This window comes from Podarcis raffonei, chromosome 3 (assembly GCF_027172205.1).
Source record: "Podarcis raffonei isolate rPodRaf1 chromosome 3, rPodRaf1.pri, whole genome shotgun sequence".
Classification (NCBI taxonomy): domain Eukaryota; kingdom Metazoa; phylum Chordata; class Lepidosauria; order Squamata; family Lacertidae; genus Podarcis; species Podarcis raffonei.
The window spans coordinates 80,268,788-80,295,436 of NC_070604.1; the positions used below are offsets into that span (position 1 = coordinate 80,268,788).

The following is a 26,649-nucleotide window of genomic DNA, read 5'->3' on the forward strand; positions in this document are numbered from 1 at the left end:
AACTTTGTGACTGAAGGGTTGCTTTTAACAAAAACAAAGGGGACAAGTTATAGATGTATAAATAATGGCTATGCAGATTAAGCAGCATTGAAACTTATTGCATTCAGGCTTTGTTTAGTGCTAGAGAATATGTAAAGTGGATCCCACTAGAAATGTTTGTGCAAGATAAGGTTTCCCTGTCGGCCACCTTATCATTCTTCAGCCTTGGAGGGTTGAGCCTGGGCCCATCTGCATGCATTTCTGTACAGACCATCTAAATCTACATGGCTTGTCTATAGCACTGAAACTGGACCTTATAATTTGACTTTGTAATAATCATATCTGAAGCAAAATCCTGTTGTTATTGTTCTTTACAAAATGTGATGGTCTAGGTCAGGGGTGGCCAGCTCCCAAGATGCTGCGATCTACTCACAGAATTAAAAACTGCCAGTGATCTACCGCCTTTTGGGGGGTTCAGGTCAAAGTTGTTGAGCTTTGTGGGGAGGGGGGGTTAATTTACTAACGGAAAGGGACCCAGCAATCGACTGTGATTTACCAAAACCTCCCAGGGATCTTCCAGTAGATCGTGATCTTGGACATCCCTGGTCTAGGTAAACTGCAACTGACAGGGCACTATAGTCAACTACTAATGCATGTTGTAAACTCCCACTAAAGATTACCACCTTGAAACAAAAAAAGTATTTGCCGGCAAATGTAACTGTAGCATCAAATCTAATGCGCACCCTAATTTTTGCAATGTAATTTGGCAAAAAAAGGTGCACATTAGACTCAAGTAAATACGGTAATTATTTTGACATCTTCTTGGATTATAGTACTGATGCTTTTTCCAGTTAGAGTTAGAGTTACAAAGTTATAAGGATTCTTATTTTCATTTCAGCATGTTCCATTGAACAAACTTTTTTTCCCCAGTAGCAGAAGAGCCAACAGTAGGTATCAGAATATAGTATTTCAAAACAAGGCTGTTTTTATGACGAAATTCAATCTGTTATGAGCATCCATTTGATATCTTCATCAACCAAACATTTGACATTGCTTTGTTGATCTGCATAACTTATACCGAGTATCAGTTATACAGAAGTCCGTATTGTTTCCCAGATTTCTTAAATATATTATTTTGAGTAGCTTTATGGTTTGGTGAAAAACTGTTCTAACCCCTGTTGTCTTCCACTGAAGATCTTGCCAGACCATATATGATGGGATAGCTGTGTATTCAAGTAGATGGGTGTGCATGCTGTTAAGTTTGACCTTAAAAAAAACAACAAAAAACATATCATGAGATTTAGCAAAACAAACCTCTGCAAACAATAAAATAATGGCTACTGGGTTGGGTTTGGCAAAAGGTGGTTAAATAGGCAGGCAGTAGTTGTGGTGAAATATTAGTGGTTGTGGTTTCTAATGTCGGGCAATGTTTGTTTTCTTTGCAATGGAAAGCACTTTATTATAGTTATTTTTTTTAATATATATATTTGAACTGGATACCCTTAAAGGTCTGCAAAAGGACATGTTTTCTGCAAAACACAAAATCCAACAGAATTCAATTAAAGAATATGAATATATGGAGCTACCTTACAGATTATTGGTCCACCTAATCCAGTACTGTAAACTCTGATGGCAGCAGTTGACTAAGGTATTTCAGAAAATACTTTTCCCAGCCATGCCACCTTAAAAAACAACACTTAAAAAATACCATGCAATTGATTTTCAGATATAACAGGACTAAAGGAACAACAATAGCATTGTTATTTAAATTTTTAAAAAAACCTGAAATGCTAGAGATTGGTCTTTGGATCTTTTTATCAAAAATAAAATGTTGCATTGTATAATCTTGAGCTCTATACAGAAATATGTATGCTTGCAAGATCTCTTCCTGGCATCATGGGGTCACAGGATTGGGCTATGGTGCCACCGTGCTCACAAGGCATCCTGGTAGCTTGCAAGGCTTAAAAGAAAACAACACATTTGGATAGCTATATGGCACTGCCTGCAGTCAAAAACCAGAAACAGCAAAGAGATAAAGATATAACGAGAGCACACCTATTAGGTGATCAGACCAGAGCGTCCCGCTTCTTTAAGCAACCAGCCTATGCGTTCTCTAACACCTCCCACTTCTTTAAGCAACCAGCCTATGCGTTCTCTAACACCTCCCGCTTCTTTAAGCAACCAGCCCATGCGTTCTCTAACAGAGAATATGGTTCTCCTGGTCTCCCCTAATGGGGATGAATCTGATATTAATCAGTCTGATCATGCACATGCTTTTCACTCTCCATCATCCTCAGAGGAGGAGGATTTCTTGGGGTTTCAAGAGGCAGCATCCACTCAAATCTTTCCCCTCCCCAGGAACTCCTCATTGCCTCAAAGAAGATGGATATCAAGATGATGACTCAAATTCTCAGGTTGTGCAGATCACTCCATGGTCCAAACATCACGCCAGGACCCTTCATTAGACTCCCCTACCATACCAGTGGGTGATCACTCATAACAGACATTGGCATATCAAGGTGACTATAAGAATCAAAGCAGCCATGAAATAGTGGAACAGAGATGCCAGCTGCAGGAAAGACACTCCCGTCCAGGATCTACACAAGACAATAATTATGTCAGGCGCCAATCTCTTGATCCAGGCAAAGTAGTTCCCATCAGAAGCACAAAGCGTCAACTGGCTGGAGCTCTGGGTGTCCCAGTTAGATATGCAACACTTCCCTCTACTACACCAGTCTCTCCACATCTTTCTGTGGTCTGACAGCATCAGTGTGAAATCATATATCAATTGGCACCAGATCCCTTGACCTCCAGCAAGAGTCGGCCCACTCATGAACTGGGTAGAATGCCACCTCCTGAGCCTCTCAGCCAGACCATCTGCATCACACTGGGTCCAGGCAAATGGACACTGCACCGGCAGGTCGTCAATCAACTTCACAGTCAGTGTAGTCCATTTTTGGTAAAGGTAAAGGGACCCCTGATCATTAGGTCCAGTCGTGGCCGACTCTGGGGTTGCGGTGCTCATCTCGCTTTACTGGCCGAGGGAGCCGGCGTACAGCTTCCGGGTCATGTGGCCAGCATGACTAAGCCGCTTCTGGCGAACCAGAGCAGCGCACTGAAATGCCGTTTACCTTCCCACCGGAGCGGTACCTATTTATCTACTTGCACTTTGACGTGGTTTCGAACTGCTAGGTTGGCAGGAGCTGGGACCGAGCAACGGGAGCTCACCCCGTCACAGGGATTCAAACCGCCGACCTTCCGATCGACCAGTCCTAGGCTCTCTGATTTAACCCACAGCGCCGCCCGCGTCCCCACCATTTTTGGTAGACCTCTCCTATTTCTACAACCCAGACACAGAAGGGTGAGATGCCCCAATGTCTCCTTGGCCATCAGGTCTGCATTATTCATTCCCACCAATTGCAGTTCTCCCAAGGGTTCTCCAAAAGATCTGGTAAGAACAAGGCTATGTCATACTGATAGCCCCCTTCTGGAGCCAGGCACTTTCCCCAAAAGTTTCTTCTCCTTCCTCATGACCAGGGTAGAGCAAGTGACCCCATTATGCCATTGCAGATCTACATTTTAGATGAGCACCAATCATACTTTTCCCATTGTGTTGACTGTACATGTTTAAAGTGTGTAAAATATATTAACTTAGGCCTGCCTTTAAAGAACTTCAGCTGATGCTTAATTCAGCCATTAAGCTTTTTGACTAGAGTAATTTATTCAGAATAGGTCACTCCATTATTGTACAATCTTCGGTGGAATGGTTTTGTTTGTTTGCTTGCTTGTTTCTGGGTTCAGCTTGAAGTTGTAGTCACACCTTTACAGGAGGGCTGGACAAAATGATAACAGGCAACCATTTAAACATATATTCCAGGGTCTTCCAGGGTGTGTGTTAAACTTCCCAAAGTTCAAGGGGAGAGTGGGTGTTTAGGGTGGAGAGTTTAGTACATACTATTTCCTTTCTAAGGTGGACAAAGGGCTGGCTTCTTTTCTTATAAAGAACAAGAACTTGTGGCTTGGCACACTTTGCTTGTTAAAGTCTAGCCTTGAAGACAGAATATTTAAAGAGAAGCCAGGCCTCAGACCCACCTCACAGTGGAATTTGTTAGCAATACAACACCCGAAATACAGACAACATTTGCCACAATCTCAGAATGTCCATGAATTCCTTCCTCACTTTGGTTAAAAGATCTGCCAAGGGTAGGGGAGAGGATTTGTGCTGCCCTGCTTTAAAGCCCTAAATAGTTTAGGGCTAGGATACTTGTGACCATCCTTGAGTGCCTCATACTGAGACAGAAAGATGTATGCTTTTAATAAACTAGCTAACAAATCTAGCAGAGATAGCTGAATTCAAGGTATTAAAATGATTGCATGAGTAAAGTACTGTATATTGGTTGTATTCAACAGAGCACTAAGTCACGGTCCTGTCAGGACAAAGATTACTGCTAGCACAATAGGACTTTCCCACCTCCCACTCCTGCATACCTTAAGTCTGTTCTAGGGGTCTTCCCAACCCTCCTGAGCAAATCTAGGGAGCGTTTGGGGCACACAAGGGGTGAAGAGAGTGGTGGGAATCCTGTTGTGTGCTAGAGGTAATTTTTCTGCTGATGGGACAGTTAGTATAATACCATCCAATTTCCTGTTCCATTTAAGCAGTACAGTGGTACCTCAGGTTACATACGCTTCAGGTTACATACGCTTCAGGTTACAGACTTCACTAACCCAGAAATATTACCTCGGGTTAAGAACTTTGCTTCAGGGTGAGAACAGAAATCGTGCTCCGGCGGCAGCAGGAGGCCCCATTAGCTAAAGTGGTGCTTCAGGTTTTAACAGTTTCAGGTTAAGAACGGACCTCCGGAATGAATTAAGTACTTAACCGAGGTACCACTGTATTTCCTGTTCCATTAAGCAGTATTTTCAAAGGTAGTGGAGGGCAACAAGACTAGTCTTTATACAAATATTTATTTTTATCCTAAACCATTTCTATACTGCTTAAAACATATTTCAAAGTGTTGTATAACTTTTTTAAAAAATACAAAATATGCAATTCATATATAAACAGTTTGCTGTGTCAAAAGAAAAGCTGCAGTAGGTGCCCGCAAATCCAAAATTCAGAATAGCCATACATACATTGCATAGCCCTGCTGGATCAGACCAAAAGGTCACCGAGTCCAGTTTCCTGTTCTCACAGTGGCCAACCCAGTGCCCCAGGTGGAAGCCCACAAGCAGGGCCTGAGTGTTGTTGCTGTTTATTGATATCCTGCCCTTCTCCCTGAAAGGGACTCAAAGCAGCTTACAGCTAAAATAGAAACTAAGGTGTGTATCACTGTGGCCAAATAAGCAATCTTTGCTTTCATGATTCCAAGCAACACATATTAAAATCAGTTTCCTGGAACATCAGATAGGTAACATAATTTAGGAACACCAAAGCCTGAGGCATTTATCTGCACTTTTGGAGAAGGGGAAAAATAAGCCAGAATATGCACATTGGTGCATACAGACTTTTTGCAGCCACTTCGCTCTTCCCTTCACATGAACAACTTAACAATCCAGGATTCATCACAGCACAATAGCTTCTCATTTTATGTGAACCTGGAAACTGTTTAATGGCTTCAAAAGAAACCAGAAAATGATTTCAAGTTGGCTTAATATCCTGGCTTGTTTGGAATCATTAACCTTATTTTATGGGTTCACATGTAATGGGAAGCTATGATTAAGTGCTCAATCCAGCTTGTTCATCTGTTTGCATCATCAAAAGAGGAGTGAAGCTGCTGCAAAGGAGCTCTGTGCATCCCATGCAGCTCATGTATATCATCACTTATTAAGATTGCCTTAGTGTTGCATGCAAAAGCAGCCACTTATAATAATCTTGAAATTGATCATGTGCATACTGGCCAAAATGCAGATATCACTTTCCTGTAGCTGGATTCTGCCTTTTCCCACATATGCTTCTGATGTTTATCACTGTTACCACCTTTGACCCCTCCCTAACTAGGACTCCCTTTGAGACCCACATGTGGTACAAGTGCTGTATGTACAGATCCAGACACAGAAAATATGTTTGCAGTACCTTATGCACACCCAGGCCTGATCATTACTGTAACAGGACAATTGATGCTCAGCATATATCAATTAATAGTGGTAACTATGACAAACTAGAGTACCCATTAACAGCTATAGCTGGTGTGCCAACTATAGCCATAATGGGATATGGATGTCCTGACTATGGTGATTCACATATTAGCAACCTCTAAACTTAATTATTACAATGCATCCTATGTGGGGCTACCCCTGAGCCTGATCCAGAACCTCCAGCTGGTGCAAAATGATGCAGCTAGCCTGTTGATGGGGACAGACTGTCACCAACTCATGACTCTGGTGCTTAAAAGCTTGCACTGCCTGCCTATATGTTACCAAGCCAGGTTCAAGCTGCTGAACTACAGGCAGATGACTATGACTTTCTTGTTCCAGCAGGCATTTTAAGCCAATGTTGAGTGTTATGATTTTTTTTTAATTGTTTTATAGTCCCGTTGGGGGAGGGGTTGTTTTTAGTAGACCCCATAAAAGTGCAAATAATGAATTGGTGTAGAAATGTCTGAAATAAAAATAATAATAACTTTAGTGATCACAAACAGTGCTGAACAAATGCTACTGTTAATGTAACTTAAAAGCCTGTGGGCTTCCGTAATGTTACATCACATTGTTAACTCAGCTTTGTGAGCTGCACCTACTATAAAATCAAAAGCGCTTGTGCTTACTCTCTTACCCACATCCTTATACTGGTGAACTTTTGTTTTTCTTTACCCAGCCATAGTTTTCTGGACCATTTCCTAGTTTTGATTTTGTCTTCTAAGTATAAAGTGGGACTTTCTCCTCAAGCTAAATAAATGTTTATGAGAGGAGAACTGTAGTGAAAGTTAAGGCCATGATCCTGTATATAGACACTTGTACTTAAGTTCCATTGAAATCAGTAAGATTTAATGTTGGCGTAATTATTCTAAATCTCATAATCCTTTGCAATCTAAGGAGCCCTAACTGAAGCAGCAGATTAATTCAACAAGGATGTTGTGTCCACATAGCTTTTTAAAACATCATCTTAATTTTAATTGTTTGGCAACATTAACTCTTCTGTGAGTGCTGTTTATAAGATGGCTTATCACAATGACCTTACATTCTTCATCCGCCCCAGTCCTGGATAACATTGCAAGAAAGGGATTTATAAATTGGCCACAGTTTGACAAACTGAACTTGTTGTATATAGATGGAAGCCTAATTAATGTTCATAGTCATTTGTTTCATCCCTCATAAGTAACTTGAGGACTGCTTCCTTAGGAACACAACTGTTGTTGAAAAATTGGCTTTTGCAGATCTAAGTGATTTCAATTCTTTGGAGAATATTATCTAACTTAAAAATAAAAAAAAACCATTTGCAAGGATGTACCCATAGCCAGAAACTGTCAGCAAGGAACTGCTTAGTTTTCATCCATTTGGAAACGTCACCCTGAAAATGCCTGAATAAAATTTTTGCATCCAAATCATACAGTTCTGTGTAGGTAGTTCACAGAAAGTTTAAATGCGCCACATGCATTCTTTAAAGACTATTCTATGTGCATGGGAAGCCAGTTCTCTGCAGAGATGCTGGACTTTGGGAGAAACCAAGTCTTACTTTCCCCCACCTCTTCTCTATTAGTATAGCAGCAATGCCCAACTTAGAAATAGAAAGACACATACACACAAAACACATACTACCCATAAGGTAAGAGCTACTACTGGGGATGGGTTTAAGCTGTGACCAGGTAGAAAATCCCCCTGTTGCATTCTGTGCAAGGCAAAAGAAGCAAAACACTCTTCTCATGCTACTTGGGTATGGAAATGCCATTCATTTACAAACATAAAAATAAACAAGCCGGTATTTTCACTGAGAGACTTCTAAAATAAGCAAACTATCACTGCCCATTGCAATGCAAGCAGTGACAGAGCCAGCTGGATGGCTAATTGAATAGCATTCCATGGCTGAAAAGACTCTATTCCCCGTGTCCACTCACTGCACCACATGGTCCACTCACTGGATAATGACTCCATGGAGCAATCCTTAACATGTTAACTTTCAGACATGCACACAAGCCCCATTCCCCAAATCTCTTCACTTAGTCCCTGATCTTCCTATGTTGAACAGGAAAAGTCAGCAGAATTTACCTGAATGCAATAAAAACCTTCGGTGTGATTGGGGACCATGGTAAAGCAGATTAAAGTCTGTTTGTTCACCCTTATCCTGCCCATCACCAACTTTAAACATTGATTTACAGCTTAGTCGTTTAGTCGTGTCCGACTCTTCGTGACCCCATGGACCAGAGCACACCAGGCACTTCTGTCTTCCACTGCCTCCCGCAGTTTGGTCAGACTCATGTTTGTAGCTTCGAAGACACTATCCAACCATCTCGTCCTCTGTCGTCCCCTTCTCCTTGTGCCCTCTATCTTTCCCAGCATCAGGGTCTTTTCCAGGGAGTTTTCTCTTCTCGTGAGGTGGCCAAAGTATTGGAGCCTCAGCTTCACGATCTGTCCTTCCAGTGAGCACTCAGGGCTGATTTCCTTAAGAATGGATCGGTTTGTTCTTCTTGCAGTCCATGGGACTCTCAAGAGTCTTCTCCAGCACCATAATTCAAAAGCATCAATTCTTCAGCGATCAGCCTTCTTTATGGTCCTCCCTACCCTCTATTTGTTAATGTTTCTTGTTTACAGGTTAACTTTTTTTCCCCGTTTGGCAGGCGCTGCTATGGTCTTTGACTGGTTGCTGTTGAAGGACTGGGAAGAAATTTTCCTGCATTGGCAGGTTTTGTCTTCCCCGTAGCAATTTGTCACAACTTTGGCGGTTATGGCCTTGGGTGGAATCCTTTAGTCTTTTCTTCCCTATAATTTTGTGTGTGTGTGAAGTGGTGACTCACGCCCCTGTGGCGGCGATTCCAGGGTCCCCTCTGAAAGGGGTTACATAAATGGGTGTCACTGGCCATACACTGAAAGGTTGTCAGTGAACTACCCTGTGTGCAGGGATATGGGCTCGGCTGCCTGCCTACACTTGCAGAGCATCCCCATATCCCATTTACCCTGATGTTCCCCAGTTCCCCGGCTGGGGGACTGGGAGGGATACATGCCCAAGGCCTAAGCCAAGGTCTCCCTACATTCAGAAGTTTAATAAAGTTGGGCCTAATTTTAATTCCATAACATTGTCAGAGTCTTTATTTCCTTTCCCACGTTCCCTGGGGGCCGGGGCTGTTGTGCCTAGTCACGCAAACTGAGATATGAAACCTAGGAGCTAAATGGTACCTTAAATCTAGGTTATGGCCGTAACAACGGAATGTCTAGGTGTGCTTTTTTATAACAAGAATACAAAGCTGAAAATGAACGAACTGCAGCTAAACTATTATGTTCATTTTTCACATGGTCTAATCCTTCCCCTGCCCACCCCCCTAATAAGGGTCTCGTCTCCAGTCTTCAGAGAGTAGCTGGAGGCGGGGAGGCAGAAAAAGGGCCTCCTTTCCTTCCACTCTGCAGTTTGAATCTGAAATCTTAGGCGCAGTACTGCACCCAGAGCTCAGAAACTGCTTGCGCTAATGAAATTTCCTGTCACAAAATGTGCCTAGAACAATTGGAGCTTCAAACGCTGTTAGGAAGGTTCTGCCTTTTTGTCGCTTTGCCATTGTTGCATGTGCATATGTCGATGCCCACGGGTGCTTCATTTGCATCATGAATATCTCCTAAAGTTCAACAGTTTGAGTTTCTGTTCAGACCCCATCTCTGTCCCAGTGAAAGCACTTCTGAAAAGCTCGTCCCTCTGCAGGTGCTTTATGTGAAACTGTAAGCATTTAGCAGCTCTCTGCAACTATGTGGAGCTTACGCATGCTAGAGCTGACATAACCCAACAGTGGCTGTGCTGGCATTCATGAGCTTCCATGCACATTGGATGGTTCTATGAATATTATATGAGGATCATAGCTCAGTCATACCTGGAATAGAAAGGATTTGAATGTTTCCGCTTATTAGTGGAAGCAGCACTAAAACTTTTCAGCAGTGCTCAGGTGGGGGCAGTAATGTCTAAAACATCCATGTGTGCATCCAAGCCCCACAGAGCTCTGGCTTTAGGCTTCACTGCTTTCTTTTTTGTGCTGCATCAGGCTTTTAAAACCTCATCTGTAAGGATCCACCTTTCTTTATAAATCTATGAGCCTATTCTGTCACAAAAGGCTGTTAGTTCCATGAAACAATAAGCTAAATGTAGTCAAAAAGTGGTATTTCAGGAAAGAAAGAAAAATAGGCTTCTTCTTTCTTGGCCAGTTTAAACATCCCTTTGCTTGTCTTCAGCACTTTTTAAAACTGAGGATTCTGTGATTCTTTCTAATGAGAGAAATGTTTAATCTATTGTTCTGTCTCCAGTTGGAGAATGTGTTATTTATTGTTTTTACATATTACTGTGTATGTGAATCTAAACAATCTGATAAATTTTTCATCCAATGTCATACAAAGGGGTATTAAGCTATAGCAAATATATTAAACAGGGATTAGTTCTGTAAAGCAGCTCATGTAATTGTATTTGTTCCACCCAGCCAGTTGAATCTTCTAATGATAAAAACAAAATGAAAGGTTGCTTACAGTTTAAAGACTTTGATTTACAAAGTAGAATATTAGGATTGATTGGGGGAACGAGTAGCAAGAGAAATTGAAACTTATGCTAGGGGTGTTTTCACTTTTCTTAACATGGCTCTGGTTCTGACACATAGGCAGCATTAGTCGGTTATGTGGAAGTTATATTTCATATTAAATGAAAAGGTGTTTGTCATGACATAAGATGGGAAGGTTCTGTTGCAAAGTTCAGCTACACACTCTTTGCACCTGAAAGGACATCAGAAGAGGATAATGGGTAACAATAAAGAAAATTGAAATGAGTATGAGAATGTGCTTTTCCTAGCTTGGAAACCTAGTGCAACTGGCAGGAATGCTATTTTTAAATAAAGAATTTCTAAAGCCAGTGGTCATATATTCCAGACCCTCCAACATGTTACAGATGAAAATAGGAACGTGCTTATAACACCCCCATTCCCATAGCAAGTAAATAACACTTCTTAAGCTCCCCCATTACAAATGGCAGGAAGCACCACTATGTCTGCTTTTTGCTGTATTTATTTACTCTACAACAGCTTGTCCTGTGCTGCTTTAAAAACCATGTAGGTGTTTGTTCTTTTGTTAAAGATATGCTAGAAAAACAAAATGTCACACAATCTCGTATCAGTCATTCAAAACGAGCTTCACCAGGCTCCGCTATGCACTATATGAAGCCTTAAATGTTAGTATGAATTTACGTATATATGTTGGAGAGTCTAGAGCCATCTTTTCCCCTTCCCCCACCCATGCAGAGATTTAATCGTATACATGGGGAAGGAGACTGAACCCTGAAGAATGTCAAACCGGCAACTCACGCTCGCAAAATTTAGGCATCCCAACAAATAAAAAATAGGGATAGTATAGTATAGTACCTGGGGCAGGGACCAGAATACCAGGACTGCCATGGCTGATTGGAGACATATGACACAGATGACTGCATTACTAATTTTATTACTTTAGGGTTTTAGGTGTCTCAGACTACAGAAATTCAGGTCATGAATGTTGACAGTCACCTAAATGTGTCAGTGAACATTCATTTGTGTGAGCAGAAGCTCCTGCTTGTATGTTGGATGGGATAAAGTCTCTCAGAGCTTACTCAGACAAGCTCTGGGGTTGCATGGCTTCTTTCCCCCCATACCAGGTGAAAGTACTAGACAGTAAAAATTGAGGAATTATATAATTTATTTTGGAAATTTACAACGTTTGTTAGAATTCATCCCATTCCAGAAATTAGCCTTAAAGTGGGGAGTGTACAGAAGTTGGGCTATGCTGCTGACACTATACCTGTCTTCATGTCCCTGACCATGCCCCCACATAGATGCCTAAAAAGGAACCCCTCCACATGAGCAGCAATTCATATGTTGGGACTCCATACAATAAGAGCACTAGCTTTGTGAAAAGTAGGCCTTTAAAAAGTAGGAAGAGGGAAAGCATGGCAGTCTCTTAATCTTCATGAAGAGACCAGGAGGCTGCCATCTTACTGCATGGTTTCTACTCCCCCTCTCCCCGAACGTTGGAAGCGACTGTAACAGGGTTCCTGTTTAATCAGGGTTCTTGTTTATAGAAATTTAATAAATAAGGAGGATGAGGAGGATCAGAAACCAGCATTTAAGTTTCTTCTCTAATGACTCCCAGAGGGCATTCCAAGACCTCTGGGTTAACCCCTTCCTCTGGCCAGCAGCCAAGGCCGAATCGTGATGCTGAAGGCCCTTCAGCCGTCTCAGACTGTCCCTGCCTGAACTCTGGTGGGCCCAGAGCTCAGCCATTATAAATAAATAGTAATAGTGAGAGAGAAAGAGTTCTGAGGAGCTAACATCCAGGACCTTGGAGTGCCCTGTGAGACGAAAGAAGGGGAATTTCCAGCAACAAGCTTCCCTTTTTTTCAAATAGTTTAAACCCTGATCAGAGTTTTCAGTGTTCAAGTTGGGCCAAAGCTTTTCTTAAACTTAAAGGAGGAATTTTGTTTTGAAAAGGGTAGAAGAGGGAACACATGTTTCACAGACGGCACCTGATCTTTAAAGCTGCAGACAGGAGGGGACAGTATTCATACAGCCACCCACTCCTGAGTAGTGTGAAAGAAGAGAGGGAGAGAGACTCACTGTCAACATATTTATTTTAGTAGGTATCACAGAATTGTAGAGTTGGAAGGGACCCCAAGGGTCATCCTGTCCAACCCCCAGCAATGCAGGAATCTCAGCTAAAGCATCCATGACATATGGCCACCCAACCTCTGCTTAAAAGCCACCAAGGAAGGAGAGTCTACAACCTTCCGAGAGAGGCTGTTCCACTGTCAAACAGCTCATACTCTCAGAAAGTCCTGGCTGATGTTTAGGTAGTGTCTCTTCAAAGCTTTATCTCCAGCTATGTGCTCTCTGTTATTTTTAGGCCTATATTTTAGTTGTATTTGTAGGAATACTAAAATTCTGTTATTTGCAAATGGCACTCTTTTCTCCTAGAAAAAAAAGTTCTAATTTATAGAGGTAAAAGCACCAGGTTCAAAATCAAAATAAACCAGCCCATGACACCCTGCATAATCACTGAAAGAAAAATGCCTTTAGTACCATAGTAGCAGTAACATTCATTCTTGGCACCATTTCTAATCTGTATGGGAAGTCACATGGCATTTCTATTGCACTTTCTTCTGTTACCACTTTTGAATAAAACATTGTTGCTAAACTATGGGATTAACATCTGGGAGAAGAGCTGCCATAGCTAAGTAATACCTACTTGGCCTAGTTTAAAAGAGACATTACATTTGTCATTTAGTAATTACTATTGTACTGTTGAGTTGAAAACCTCTGGCTCATTTTACTAGTGTCAACTAGTAATTTGGCCAGTTGTAATGAGTAACAACTTTGAGACATTGTTAATATCAGCAATTAAATTTGTTCCAGAAAGTAGAACTTTTGCAAAACAAATTCTGCATGAGGTAGATACTATTTTGGGGGAAGGGGGTTTTCTTTTTCCTTTTTCTTTTGCTCCAAGTATTTAATTATCTGACATCTGTATTGCATTGCCTTTCATTAAATATCTGACTCTTTTTGCTTGTGTTATCTATACAGGAACAAATTTGGCATGTCACTGTTTACTGATCAACAATACAGGCCATTCAACAGTTAGGAACTTGGTCATAGACGTTAGCATGCTGATAGTATCGTTAGCTTCCTTTATATTTTTAAAAGTTGTTTTTAAAGTGCAGTTCCAAACTCCAAACTAAAAAAGGGGAGATTTCTATTGTGTCTGAAATTGTTTGATCTCTTAGAGATTTGATTAGCAAACTTTTGTAGTTTCTCTGCTTAATGGCGTCACTAGTCTGTAGCCTGTAGGCTTACATGGCTGCAGTTAATGGGTTTATTTTATTTCTAATTGTGGGAACTGCTTTAGGCCTTTATGCTAATATTCATATTTTGTGAATTAGCCATGTATTGTTGCAGCCACCGTGCTGGAGGAAATATGATATTATTGAATTCATTCAGCATTTATTTTTATTTTGGGGAATATTTAACTTTATATGTGCTGGTGACCAAATAAAGACAATTGCCACGTTCCTTATTCATTAGATTTATGGACCTTGGTGGGCAGCAAACCAGAAATAAACATATAGTTTGATGTGCACAGTTTTTTTAAATTGACCCCCAACTATCCTGACACCGTCCCCATCTGGATGAAAACCAGGGCTGGCCCTATCATTAGACAGCGTGAGGCATCTCAGGCAGCTAATTTGACCACATTTTGCCCCCAAACCTGAGGCTTCCTATTCCTGGTTCATTTCTCTTCTACTCCTGTTGCCACTGTACTCCAGACGCAACTCTATGGTTTGGCTTTGTTGAAGAGATACCAGCCATGGTATCATGAAAGGGCATATGGTATCATGGAAGGGCACATGATGTTAGCTATTTAATGTATTGTTATTGTATCTTTATTGTCGTAAAGGTAGGAGGCATTTGTGGGATCTTTTGGTCTCAAGTACCAAAATAACTTGGTCTTGAGTACTATGCACTTTAAATTGGGGGTCTGGGATACTATTTGCTTTTCCTGCTTAGGTGTTGGACAGATGCAGCTGTGACAGATACATAAAAGGAAGAGACTCGCCTGGATTGCACTTCATTCCAAACCAGGGAGTGGGAATGTCTTTCAGCCTGAGGCCCACACTCCGTCATGGGGAACCTTTCAAGGGCAGCATGCCAGTGGTGGGCAGGGCCAGAGGCAAAAAGTGGGTGGAACAATGGGTGTTGATGCTTACCTTTGTAAACACACACACACACACACACACACACACCTCTCTCTCTTCATCTTTCAGTCAGGAAAAAAGCATTCAGAGAGGGTGTGAAGCAGGGGTGGTGAGAGATGTGGCCTAGGAAGAGGGGGCTGACATGGGGAGGTGTCACAGTCTAGGGAGAGTCCTGAGGATTAGATAAAGAGGTCTGGAGGACCACATTTTGCCCCCAAACCTGAGGCTTCCTATCCCTGGTTCATTTCTCTTCTACTCCTGTTGCCACTGTACTGCCAGACACAACTCTCTGGTTTGGCTTTGTTGAAGAGATACCAGCCATGAGTGCAGATTTGGATGTGGCACAAGGCAGGAGCCATGATTTTCACCCTATGTATTTGCACACTGTAATTGCTATGTATTTGCTATGGTTTATAATGACGCAACAGCAAAATGTCTTATTTTTGCTTTTCAAGTAATCATTATATTGCTATTCTAAGAGGAAGCCTTGTTGTATATCAGATTTTTGGTCATTCTTTCCCAGTTTTCTTTCTTCTGACAGTAAGCAGATCCCTTGCATCTCAGGCAGAGATCCTTCCTGCTTTGAAGGCGATGCAAGGGATTGAACCTTGATTGAACCATGCAAAGTGTGTGCTCCACTACTGAGCTATTAGCTAATACATGTTTTCTGTCTGTTAGCTAAGAAATGTTTAGAACTTTCACCTGAAATGTAAAAATAATATGTATTTGGTTAGTACACGTGTGTGCTTTTATCTTGTTTTTGTAGACTGAATGGGCCCAGCTAGATCAGCCAAGAACTTTTCCCACTTCCACTTGCATGTTTCTGACATATTTGTTTTAATATATTCTCTTTATCTATGCCTTTTTCTTCAAGTACAACCCCAGTTTTCAAGCTCCGCAGAAACTCTCAGACCCCTTCATCACATGGAGCAGCACATCACGGTTGTTAGCTTCACTTCACAGCTTGTGCTCCTGCATACATGCATTACAGTAGGCTGTAGATGCAAAATACTAAACTCAGTCAAGCTGCCAATCAATGACTTGGCTCTCAAATGCTGGTGTGATTGTTCCTCATTGCCTGCAGGTTCCTGCATAGAATGTACCACCCCAGCATGCAGGAATTTTTGAAATCAAATGGTAGCAATTCTAGGATGACACATGCATCCACACCCACACAATTAAGTCTTCTGTGGATATCATAAGCATTATAATGGACACCAGACACAGCATAACATTCACTCACTTAACACAGCTTTTGAACTCTTAATGGAAAAAGCCATTGTTACACTGCTGCTTACAACTCCTTTTGGTACTTGTTTAGTCATGGTTGGCTGCACCATTTAAATGTTAGAAATGTCTTGTCTGTGAATTCATTTCCTGTAAGTGGGTGATCTCCTGTGTTGGTCAGCACCTTCCACCTCCTAGACAAAGATTTTGTGCAACATATTCACAATTCATTCTCTAAAGGCAATTCACCAAAAAGCACTTACCCAACAAATAAGATTATAATTTAGCATTTCTCTAATGGATGGTGTTGGCATTAAGGGGCTTTCCAACTACCTGATCTCAGTATCTCTTAACAGTTGCCTGCTCTCTCTCTTTTCTTCTTCCAGAAAGCATTTTATGCATATGGTATTGTGAATAGTCCCATGTAACTATAGCATTGAATTGAGAAGTATGTCACTTTCAACAAATAGATACGTTACTAAAGATTTTTAAATCCCAACAAACAATCCCGTTATTTTTCTAAGTACTTGAAAGAAAATGTTTTGAGGTGAAATCTAGATGCAAAATTGAATGTTAATATTTGCAAAAGTGTGATTCTCCAGCATTTTTGCTGAGGAACAAACCTTGGCTTCCCAGTTGTGGTTTGTTTAGGACAGGGCTGGGAAACTGGATCATCTAAGTCTGGAGGCCAAATCTTGATGCCTGGCAGGCTAAACTAGACCTGTGGGCTGGAGGTTCTGCACTCCTAGTGTTGGAGAAATAAACCACAAGCACTGGTTTGAATATAATGCTAAATCAGCCACTCTGTGGTTTGTTTCCCCCTCAAGGGTAGAGGAGCAAAGCTGGAATTGCTTCAGCTGTGTGCTTCATTCGCAGATTAATCTACCTAACTTTGGTTTATGGTCAGCATTTTGTCTGAACATGACCAGTGTGTAGTAATTGTGCCCCTTGGAAGCTGTGAATTTCAAGTGACTGTTAAACAGTAAATTTCAGTGGGACTCAAGTCATGAATGTAATTATCATGTGCTTTTTTTTTTAAGTATAAATACGAGCCTTGGGGAGCTTGAGCAGTATCAGATCTTCAGGGAGTAGCGAGGGAAAGTCTAACTCCTGCTCTCTGCCACAAGCCTGGTGAACAAAGCTGGCTCATCAATGAGGTGGGGTGAAGCACTCGCCTCAGGTGACAGAAGCGCAAGAGGCAGCACCCTGCCGCTTCCACTGCTGCCGGAATGTTCCCCTCTGTCTGGCAAGAGGGAAGCATTTTGTAGTGCTGCTGCTCATCTTCCCTGCTCCTGGGGCAGAGAAGACATGCACCACCACCATGCAGAACACCCAAGGTCTGGCCAAGTTCAGTGAGAGATAGGCATTCTTGCGTGTAGCATTGCCACTCGTCTCCCCCACTCTGAGGCAGAGAAGATGAGTGGCAGTGCCTTGAAGAGCATCCTGGTTCTTGCCAATTTCTGTGAGGGAGTGATTCTGGTGGCAGCAGAAGTTTGGGGGAGGCACAGTGCGTGGGAAGCGGGGAGTGGCACATTCCCATTTTGCCTCAGGTACATGGTACAGGCTGCTCCTGCTGATGAAAATCTTCCCTTCCTAAATCTGCTGTTTTCACTAGGTAAGATGTGTTAATTGACACCAGAAAGACTTCCTTTCTAATGTAGGGTGGGGAGAATGATTTTTCTCAGGATGACAGCGGGGGGTAGAACAATTTAAACTCTCCCTCTACACTCCCAGTAATCCAGCACCTGAGATGGCTCCACATCAGCTGCTTTTAAAAAAATAAATGTTAAAAATAAATTAAAACCTGTATATTAATTGCGTTCATACTAGTTTGGTCCTTAGGGTAGAACTGTGTGAGTGTCTGCATATTTTTAAAAGGCAGACATAGCCACAGAAACCTCAGTGTGGATTCCTGGGTGGAATCTACACACATCTATAAACTATTTTGAAAATGCTTTTTTCCGTGACCAAGGGAAAGAGACGGTGGAAGAAGACTGGAAGAAATTTAAACTTTATCTTAAAAATTGTTGTAAAATTAGTGAGTGTTAAAATGTCATGGGTAAAGCATAGCAGATTTGCAGCGATAAATGATTGGATAAGAGAAAAAAAGGGTTAAAGAAAGGGATTTATAAGTAATTTAGATCAGGGGTTGCTGAAAAAGTTTAAAACAGGGATGCAGAAAAGGGAGGCATGGGGAAGTCGTTGAAATTGGGTATAAGAAAAAAAGATTATGAAATTATACATGTTTATATGTTTGTTTGTTTTTGTATTGTTGTTGGTAATGTCTTATAATATATGTTGAAAAACCAATAAAAATTTTATTAAAAAAAATATGAAAATGCTTTTTTAAAAAGGCATTTTAAAAAATACATTGGATTTTCCATAAGGCTCACCATCTCCATCTATATTGTATATTGCACTTAAAACAAACTTAAAATGTTTTATTTCATAGAATCATAGAATCATAGAGTTGGAAGAGACCACAAGGGCCATCGAGTCCAACCCCCTGCCAAGCAGGAAACACCATCAGAGCACTCCTTGTATAATTACACAGCTTGTATAATTGAGTCCTATAGTTGAAATAGCTTCTCCGCCCAGCACCCTGCTCAATGTTACCAGGAAAAGAAAAGGATTAAATTCTTTATGTGTACAATACAGTGCTGCCTCGCAAGACGAAATTAATTCATTCCGTGAATTTTTTCGTCCAGCGAATTTTTCGTCTTGCGAAGCACGAAATCCCATAGGAATGCATTGAAAATCAATTAATGCGTTCCTATGGTCAAAAAAAGTCCAAACAAAGCCAAATTTGGTACAACAAGAGTTTATTAAGTGCTCTTTAAAGTCACACATACTGCAAAGAGCATTTCAAAATTCAAACCCAGAATTTTTTTAAAAAAACGGCAGAGTGGCCCAATGGTCACAGAAAATCATAAAAATGCAGGGGGGGGAACAAGCTTCCAGATTCTTGCAAACCCCTCCCCAGCTGTTCCCCCAGCCACCCAGCACACAGAAATTCAAATCCAGAATTGTTTTTAAAAAACAGCAGAGTGCCCCAATGGTCACAGAAAATCATAAAAATGCATAAAAAAACACACAAGCTTCCAGATTCTTGCAAACCCCTCCCCAACACCAAGTCCTTGAATTCCAAACACCCCAACCCAAAATCCAACCCCCCCCAAAGTTTTAAAAGCTTAACTTACCAAATGGCTGCAAAAGAAGTTTTGGAAAAGCTTCAAAAATCACCAAAGTCTTAAAAAACCTCAAAAAAGGCTACTATGTACACTGCGTTCTATGAGTTGCTCCTCGAAGTCAAGTTGCAACTGTATTAATGGTGTTAAGAAAAAGGAAACAAACTTGCAAGACGTTTTCGTCTTGCGAAGCAAGCCCATAGGGAAATTCGTCTTGCGAAGCAGCTCATAAAACGGAAAACCCTTTCGTCTAGCGAGTTTTCTGTCTTGCGAGGCATTCGTCTTGCGGGGCACCACTGTATTGATCTGCATCCCCACATCCATTCCCATGGCTGCATATACCTTCAAAAAAAAAGACCCAGAAAATCCAACCATGAATCTCCCACTGCCAATTCAGCCTTTAGGCCTGACTTCACATTCCCTTGCATCAGCTTTTTCTCTTTATTTTTTCTCTTAGCCAGCATATTATTAATGTGCATATATTCTTTTTAGACTCTGTACTTCAAGTTACACAGAATAGTTTTATATATGCCTACCTCTTATGCATGACAAAGCAGAGTTCTGTCACATTGATTTCAACCACATGCTTAAGTCTTCCCAAAGAAGACTTGTTGGATCTAACACTTCTTAATTTTGATGGTTGAAATGTGTCTTTCTGATACCTACTAGATAGATTAAGGTTTACGGCATTGGATTCTGGTGTGTATTCTTTAATAAATGTGAGCTACCTTTCTTTTTTAAAAAATTACACTTTTTAATCTAAAAATGGGAAAAGGAAGTGTTGAACTGGAATATATGTTGCTAATTCTTATCCTGCCAAGATCAAAGAAACTTTCTTCTGCGCTGTGATTATTCTTGCTTTTTTAAAAATGCTGTATTTGTTTCTTTGTTTTTCCTTGAATTGGTCATAGAGCATCCCAATATGTGCATGGTTATTTTGCTTTTTTATATATATACTGTCGAATAAAGCAACTATAGAAATATTCCCACCGTTTTATCTTACATCTAATCTGGAAATAGTTGTGTGGTTTTGGAAGCAAAATCAAATATATATCTGACAGCCTATTTTACAAAGGCTCTAACATGGATGAAAAGATGAAGCTAAAAGTGCACATGCTTCTGGATTGGGGGGTGGGGCAAGATTCCTCCTTGCAGAGGCTGAAAAAGTGTGAGACATACAGTGCCCCTCTAGTTACGTACTGCTCTGCATACGTAACTTTCGGGGTACGAATGTGGCAAACCTGAAAGTGTATACTTCTGGGTTTCACTGCGTGTGCATGCGCAGAAGAGGCGCCTCTGCCTATGGACTTTTCAGGTTGCAGGCGGACCCCCGGAACAAATTTAATTCGTATCTGGAGGGTCCACTGTACTTTGAATTTAATCATTTACAGTAATTTTATCAAACAGTTTGGGGCTCTTTAACAAGTAAAATATAGTTTGTGGGTACTGGGTTTATGATTTATGGCATGAAAAAGCAACTTGCTGGGAAGTAACAACATTTTCTTTTCTTTGGCAGGTTGTCAAGTTATTAAGCAACAAAAGATCGCAAGCAGTTGGGATATTAATGTCCAGTCTTCATTTAGACATGAAAGATATACAGCACGGTAAATGAAACAAACTTTTACTAGATAGATTTTATTCCATGAAATGGCTTTATCATTTCCTATTGAAAATCATGGCCAACGTTCTTTGTGAATGATACCTCTGCTGTCTGTCAGTAAAAATATGGAGAACTGACTGAATACTGTATCAGCCTACAGCCTGAAATTGAAATCTAAGGTCTCATATATTTCCTATGTGGACCTCAATTAACTGAATGAGAGCTTAGGCACTTCATTCTGCTATGCAGAGGTTTCTAGAATGCTGAATACTCTTCTCTCCTGCCTGTTTAGAAAAAAAGCATTGTTGATTCCAGTTTACAAGAAGTATCACTACAGTTTAAACACTTGGTGGTTTTAACTATGAGCACTTTTCTTTTTTTAAACTCAAATTCTCATTTTCCTTATAAAGTGCATTGTGTTTTGCAATAATACTTTCTGAAGACTTACTGGTAGCACAACCTTGAAAGTTTTATATCAGGAGACATCTTTTGGGGTGGCTGTAATTCCTCCTTCCCTATTTACATTAAAGGATGGCTTTGCAAAAAGGTGAAAAGTGGAGCTATATTTATACTTGCAGTGTTCTTCATGCCTCCTAAGTCCTTATAATAGATTTAAAACAGATGGAATGGAGCTGTATAGTGCCAGCTTACCTATTAAATAAATATGGTTTCAAGTATATTGCAGACTTCATAAATCATGAAAACATCTTTCTGACTTTTCTAGCCTACCTGTTTTAATTGTGAATTCCATTTGCTCTATTTTGTGGAAGAAATTACGCACAGGGCAAATGTTGGTGTGCACCATCAATTTCTGAGTAACTTTTAATCACAACTTAAGCTTTTGCTAAGTTATTTTCATGGTTACTAAACTTCCCCAAGCTGAAGCATTTAGGCTGGTAGTCACAGATTGAGGCGCCAGTACTGGCGCCAAGAAGTACTTGGTATTTCAAAAGCTGGCAGATGTAGTTCAGTTAAGTCATAGAATGAAATCTGAAAACAATGATATGGTCCTTTCCTTCAGTCAAATATTCAGCTTGGTTTGAGTTAATAATGAGAACCTTATGAACAAAGGAGTCCGCCTAACATCTGGGTCTGTGGTAAAGCCAACACAAGTTGATTGAAAATTTGCTTGCTTAACATGCAACGCTAACAATAATATGGCATGAATGTCAGTCGCTGAAGGGGTCAAGCAATACTGTGCTTAACCTTTTATCCTATTAGGATTAAGTGCATGTAATTGTTCTATCCTACAAAGTCTCTTGCAGTATTTTTATATTTCCCTTCATTTGTGCTCCGTACTCAGTTCGTTTTCTTGAAGTGTGTGTATTTATGAGGAGCTAACATTTTTCGAAACTGTTGGACATAATTCTGTAGTGATACAAGGAGTTTGATGAGCCATAATAGTCTAAGAGTGAGCAGAGTTTGTGATGGGTATTGTAAGGTGTGCAGATAGTGGACTGGAAACTGCATGCCCAGCAGACATGCCTACCTTTCTACGTATCTTTGCACAGTCTAAATCAGCTTCTAATTTTCATTTGCTCCAAACTACTTAATCAAGAAAAAAATCCCTATAGACCGTTTTAGTGCTAAAACTGGCAGATTCTCTCTTCCTTTCCTTTCCTGAGATGAAAGAGAAAGGACAATGTCCCCTCAATAGAGGATTGATTAAACAAATTATGTGAATTCATTTGTTGTTGTTTAGTCGTTTAGTCGTGTCTGACTCTTCGTGACCCCATGGACCAGAGCACGCCAGGCACTCCTGTCTTCCACTGCCTCCCGTAGTTTGGTCAAACTCATGTTAGTAGATTCGAGAAGACTGTCCAGCCATCTCGTCCTCTGTCGTCCCCTTCTCCTTGTGCCCTCCATCTTTCCCAACATCAGGGTCTTTTCCAGGGAGTCTTCTCTTCTCATGAGGTGGCCAAAGTATTGGAGCCTCAGCTTCAGGATCTGTCCTTCCAGTGAGCACTCAGGGCTGATTTCCTTCAGAATGGATAGGTTTGATCTTCTTGCAGTCCATGGGACTCTCAAGTGTCTCCTCCAGCACCATAATTCAGAATCATCAAATCATCAGCCTTTTTTATGGTCCAGCTCTCACTTCCTTACATCACTACTGGGGAATCCATAGCTTTGAATTCATAGAGTTGGCTAAAATGACAACAGCCATTAGACTTCAATCGAATCAAAAACTTAAGAAGGAATGAAACTGCTTAGAAGAATATGTGAAAGACATCGTTCCAAAACAGATTTATTGATATGCATGGACTAAGTTCATAAAGGAGTGGAAAAAATTATTTTAAGATTGTTCTGAGGGGCAAAGTAACTAATATATATAACACAATGACAAATTCAAGATATATCAACGGATATCGTGCTGTGGTGGAGGGAAGTCACAATAATAGAATGAGATAGATACAGAATGGAAAACGGGGATTTTACTAATGTAATAATTTACACAGTATATTCTGTATACCTTAGAGCATATATTCTATGTTATAATAATGAAACGAAATAAAGACAGAGAAAAGATCCAGAACTAATTAACATCATCCACCAGTTTGCTAGGTGGAGTGAGCACTCAAAAGATCGCCTTGGATTAACTCTGAAATTACCTGAGTTCCTCTGACCAAAATTAGAAGAACCAAGTCTATCTGAAGATTCGGGGGGGGGGGAGATACTCGTATCTTCCTACTCCAATTCAAAGCAATGACATGAATGGGATTAATTAAGTGACTTTGTTAGTAAAGAATCTGTTTGTTTATATGGTGGTGGGGAGAATAGTTTCCTTTGGAAACCCCAGGGCAGCACTTCAAATATTGCTACAATATTGAGAGGACAGAAATAAGCAAATATGAGGTGGCTGGAATTTCTTGCAATGATCACTTCTAAGAGAAAACTTTGTGGACTGGAAGCAGCAGCAGAGACAAGTTGGGGTGCTCTGGCACAATGACCTGGGCATCAGCTGTCACTACGGGAGGGGTTCACTTCTTTTCTTTTAATATAATTTTTATTTATTTTCTATTTTAACAATCCAATAAAACCACATTAAAAATTCCAAATTACAATAAAAATTTTAAAAAACCAATGCCGAATTATACATAATTTGGTGACTTCCCATGTTCTGGGGTTCAAGGAATAATTATCTATGTCCTGCAGTAGTTCTTAATTAATCCTTAGAGAATAATTCGGATCTTGATCCTTCAGGTTCACAGCCACTGGCTTTTATGACTTACAATCGCATTTGTATATTCCAATTATTAATTTTGCAAGGGGATTAATCCAATGTCGTTCTACGTGGAATATTTTTTCTCCTTCCCTGTTGTCTTCCTGTTGTGTCCCAACACCAGCACTTTCCTTTGCTTCCGGTTTCTGCTCTAACGTGCAATTCTTACTGCAACATAGATATGGCGTCCCGCCATCGGGGGGGCTTACTCCTGTCAGCCTGCTTGCCTCCTCTTCATCATCTAGATCAGACCTCCTAGGTCACTGGACCCCCTCCCCATGATCTAGTTCTTCACTATTGCCCCATTTCTCCACCCCCATGACCAGCCCTGCCAATACATCTCCCCGGGCTCATGGCAGTGCTGATCATAATGAATTAATTATTTCAGTACTGAATAACATGGTAATGTTATTATTATTATTTTTAATGAACCACACATAATTGAAATCCTCCCCCTCCCCTGCCAAATAAAATAATAATGAATGTCACACTTCTTTCCACACCAAAATTGTGCTCGGTGTCTCTCTTCCATGTGGAAGCGGATGTCAGAGCAGAATTGTCTCTTTTGAGTAATAATAGATGCATGGAAAAATCTTAAATGCTGTGTTAGCTTCTGTCATCGTTTCAGCTATTCATGCTGTGACAGGATCAAGGTTATTGCATTTTCCAACCATGCATATTTTGAGAAGTAATATTTCCTGAGTGAACTGTTGCTATTATCATTACTGTTCCATCTGGACAATATCATTATGGCGTCTCTATTGCTCCTTTTGGTTTGACACCCATTGTTTTGTAGAAATAAAAAGTACAGGCAGGGTTCTTTTGGTTAAACTTGTGACATTATAATTTATGACTGAAAGAAGTTTTAGCCTTGCATTGGAGATAGCTTCTCTATTTCTTTCTACCTAATCATAATATAAAAAACTGCAATATATATACATAGACTTTTAAAATCCAGCATATACTGTTGTCTTTATTATCCAAGAAGTGTAGTAAGACCTTCCATATCTCAGCAATAAATTAAGCTGAGATACTATTCAAAATCCACCCATGGTACACACTACAATAAATCTTATTTCCACACACACACACATCTAAGTTAGTAACAGGAGTGTGGAAATTATGCTCGGCCAATAAAGCGAGATGAGCGCCGCAACCCCAGAGTTGGTCACGACTGGACCTACTGGTCAGGGGTCCCTTTACCTTTACCTTAGATTGAGAATTGCATTTGCAAATTTCCTTAATGAACATCTCAGGGAACACTTGACTGTTTCTGAGAGTTCCTTTCTGGCTCACAATGTTAACAAATGCATATTTATGGTGCTGTGTACACATGCCTTATCGTGTTGCCCATTGGGAAGCTAACATGGTGGAAGACCACTTGGGAATTCAGCTGCTCCAGGCCAAAACAGACATACCTGGAAGCACAGAGAGAGAGAGAGAGAGAGAGAGAGAGAGAGAGAGCAGAGACAGTTAAGAGAATTCACTCAAATACGGAGAAGATACTTGCCAAACAGAAAGATTTCTTGGTCAGGTGATCTGGTCATGTGGTTCACAACAGTCAGTGAGAGTTGCATTTCTGTGTGCAAGCATACACAACACCTAACTTGGTCATTCATGGAGTTTCATAGCACTTGAAAGATTGGCCTGAAATATTGTATTGCAATGCTCTTTAAATTGCAGTCCATCTAGACCAGGGGTGGTCAACCTTTTTATACCTACCACCCACTAATGCATCTTTCTTGATGGTAAAATTTCCTTACCGCCCACCAGTGCTCGATGGAAGGAGGATTCAGCTTGTGCCATAGAACCCCCTACCGCCCACCTAGAATCCTGAAACGCCCACTAGTGGGTGGTAGGGACCAGGTTGACAACCCATGATCTAAACTAAGGGCCAGTGTGGTGTTGTGGTCAAGAGCGGTAGTCTCGTAATCTGGGGAACTGGGTTCGTGTCTCCGCTCCTCCACATGCAGCTGCTGGGTGACCTTGGGCCAGTCATACTTCTTTGAAGTCTCTCAGCCCCACTCACCTCACAGAGTGTTTGTTGTGGGGGAGGAACGGAAAGGAGAATGTTAGCCGCTTTGAGACTCCTTAAAGGGAGTGAAAGGCGGGATATCAAATCCAAACTCTTCTTCTTCTTCTTCTTCTTTACATTCAATAACTTTTTTGCACATCTAAAGCAGCTTGGTCAACCTGAACACTGAGCGCATAAAGAATCTGGTTTCATATTCTGAGCCTAAGAATAATTGGGGGGAATCACCCAGAATTTGTAATTCATCTGAGTATTAAAAGTTAAACAAATTTATATTCTGAACCAGATAATTGCAAACTGGTAAGATCTCTAATTAGTGCAGGGCTTCAGAATAAAAACAAACTATCATTTTCTTTTTAAAGAACTTAATTATGTTTAAGCCCATATTTCCCGCTCTCTTCTTCCTGATAATGCTAACATGGTGTAAAATATGGCCTAGTCATGCTTTTCGCTTCCACCTTCAACAGCCAATGATATGAAGCACAATGCACCTGGTAAAGATTGGTAAAGCTCCTC

The 26,649-nt window shown here is 40.8% G+C and overlaps 1 protein-coding gene across 2 annotated transcripts in view; it reads left to right on the plus strand.

Moving 5' to 3' along the window:
- Positions 1-26,649, plus strand: part of FMN2 (formin 2) — a 159,675-nt gene that overhangs the window by 58,182 nt on the left and 74,844 nt on the right. For both annotated transcript variants that reach the window (XM_053382624.1, XM_053382625.1), the window contains one exon: positions 20,798-20,885. In XM_053382624.1, the coding sequence (XP_053238599.1) occupies positions 20,798-20,885 (88 nt within the window). The remainder of the gene's footprint in view (positions 1-20,797; positions 20,886-26,649) is intronic.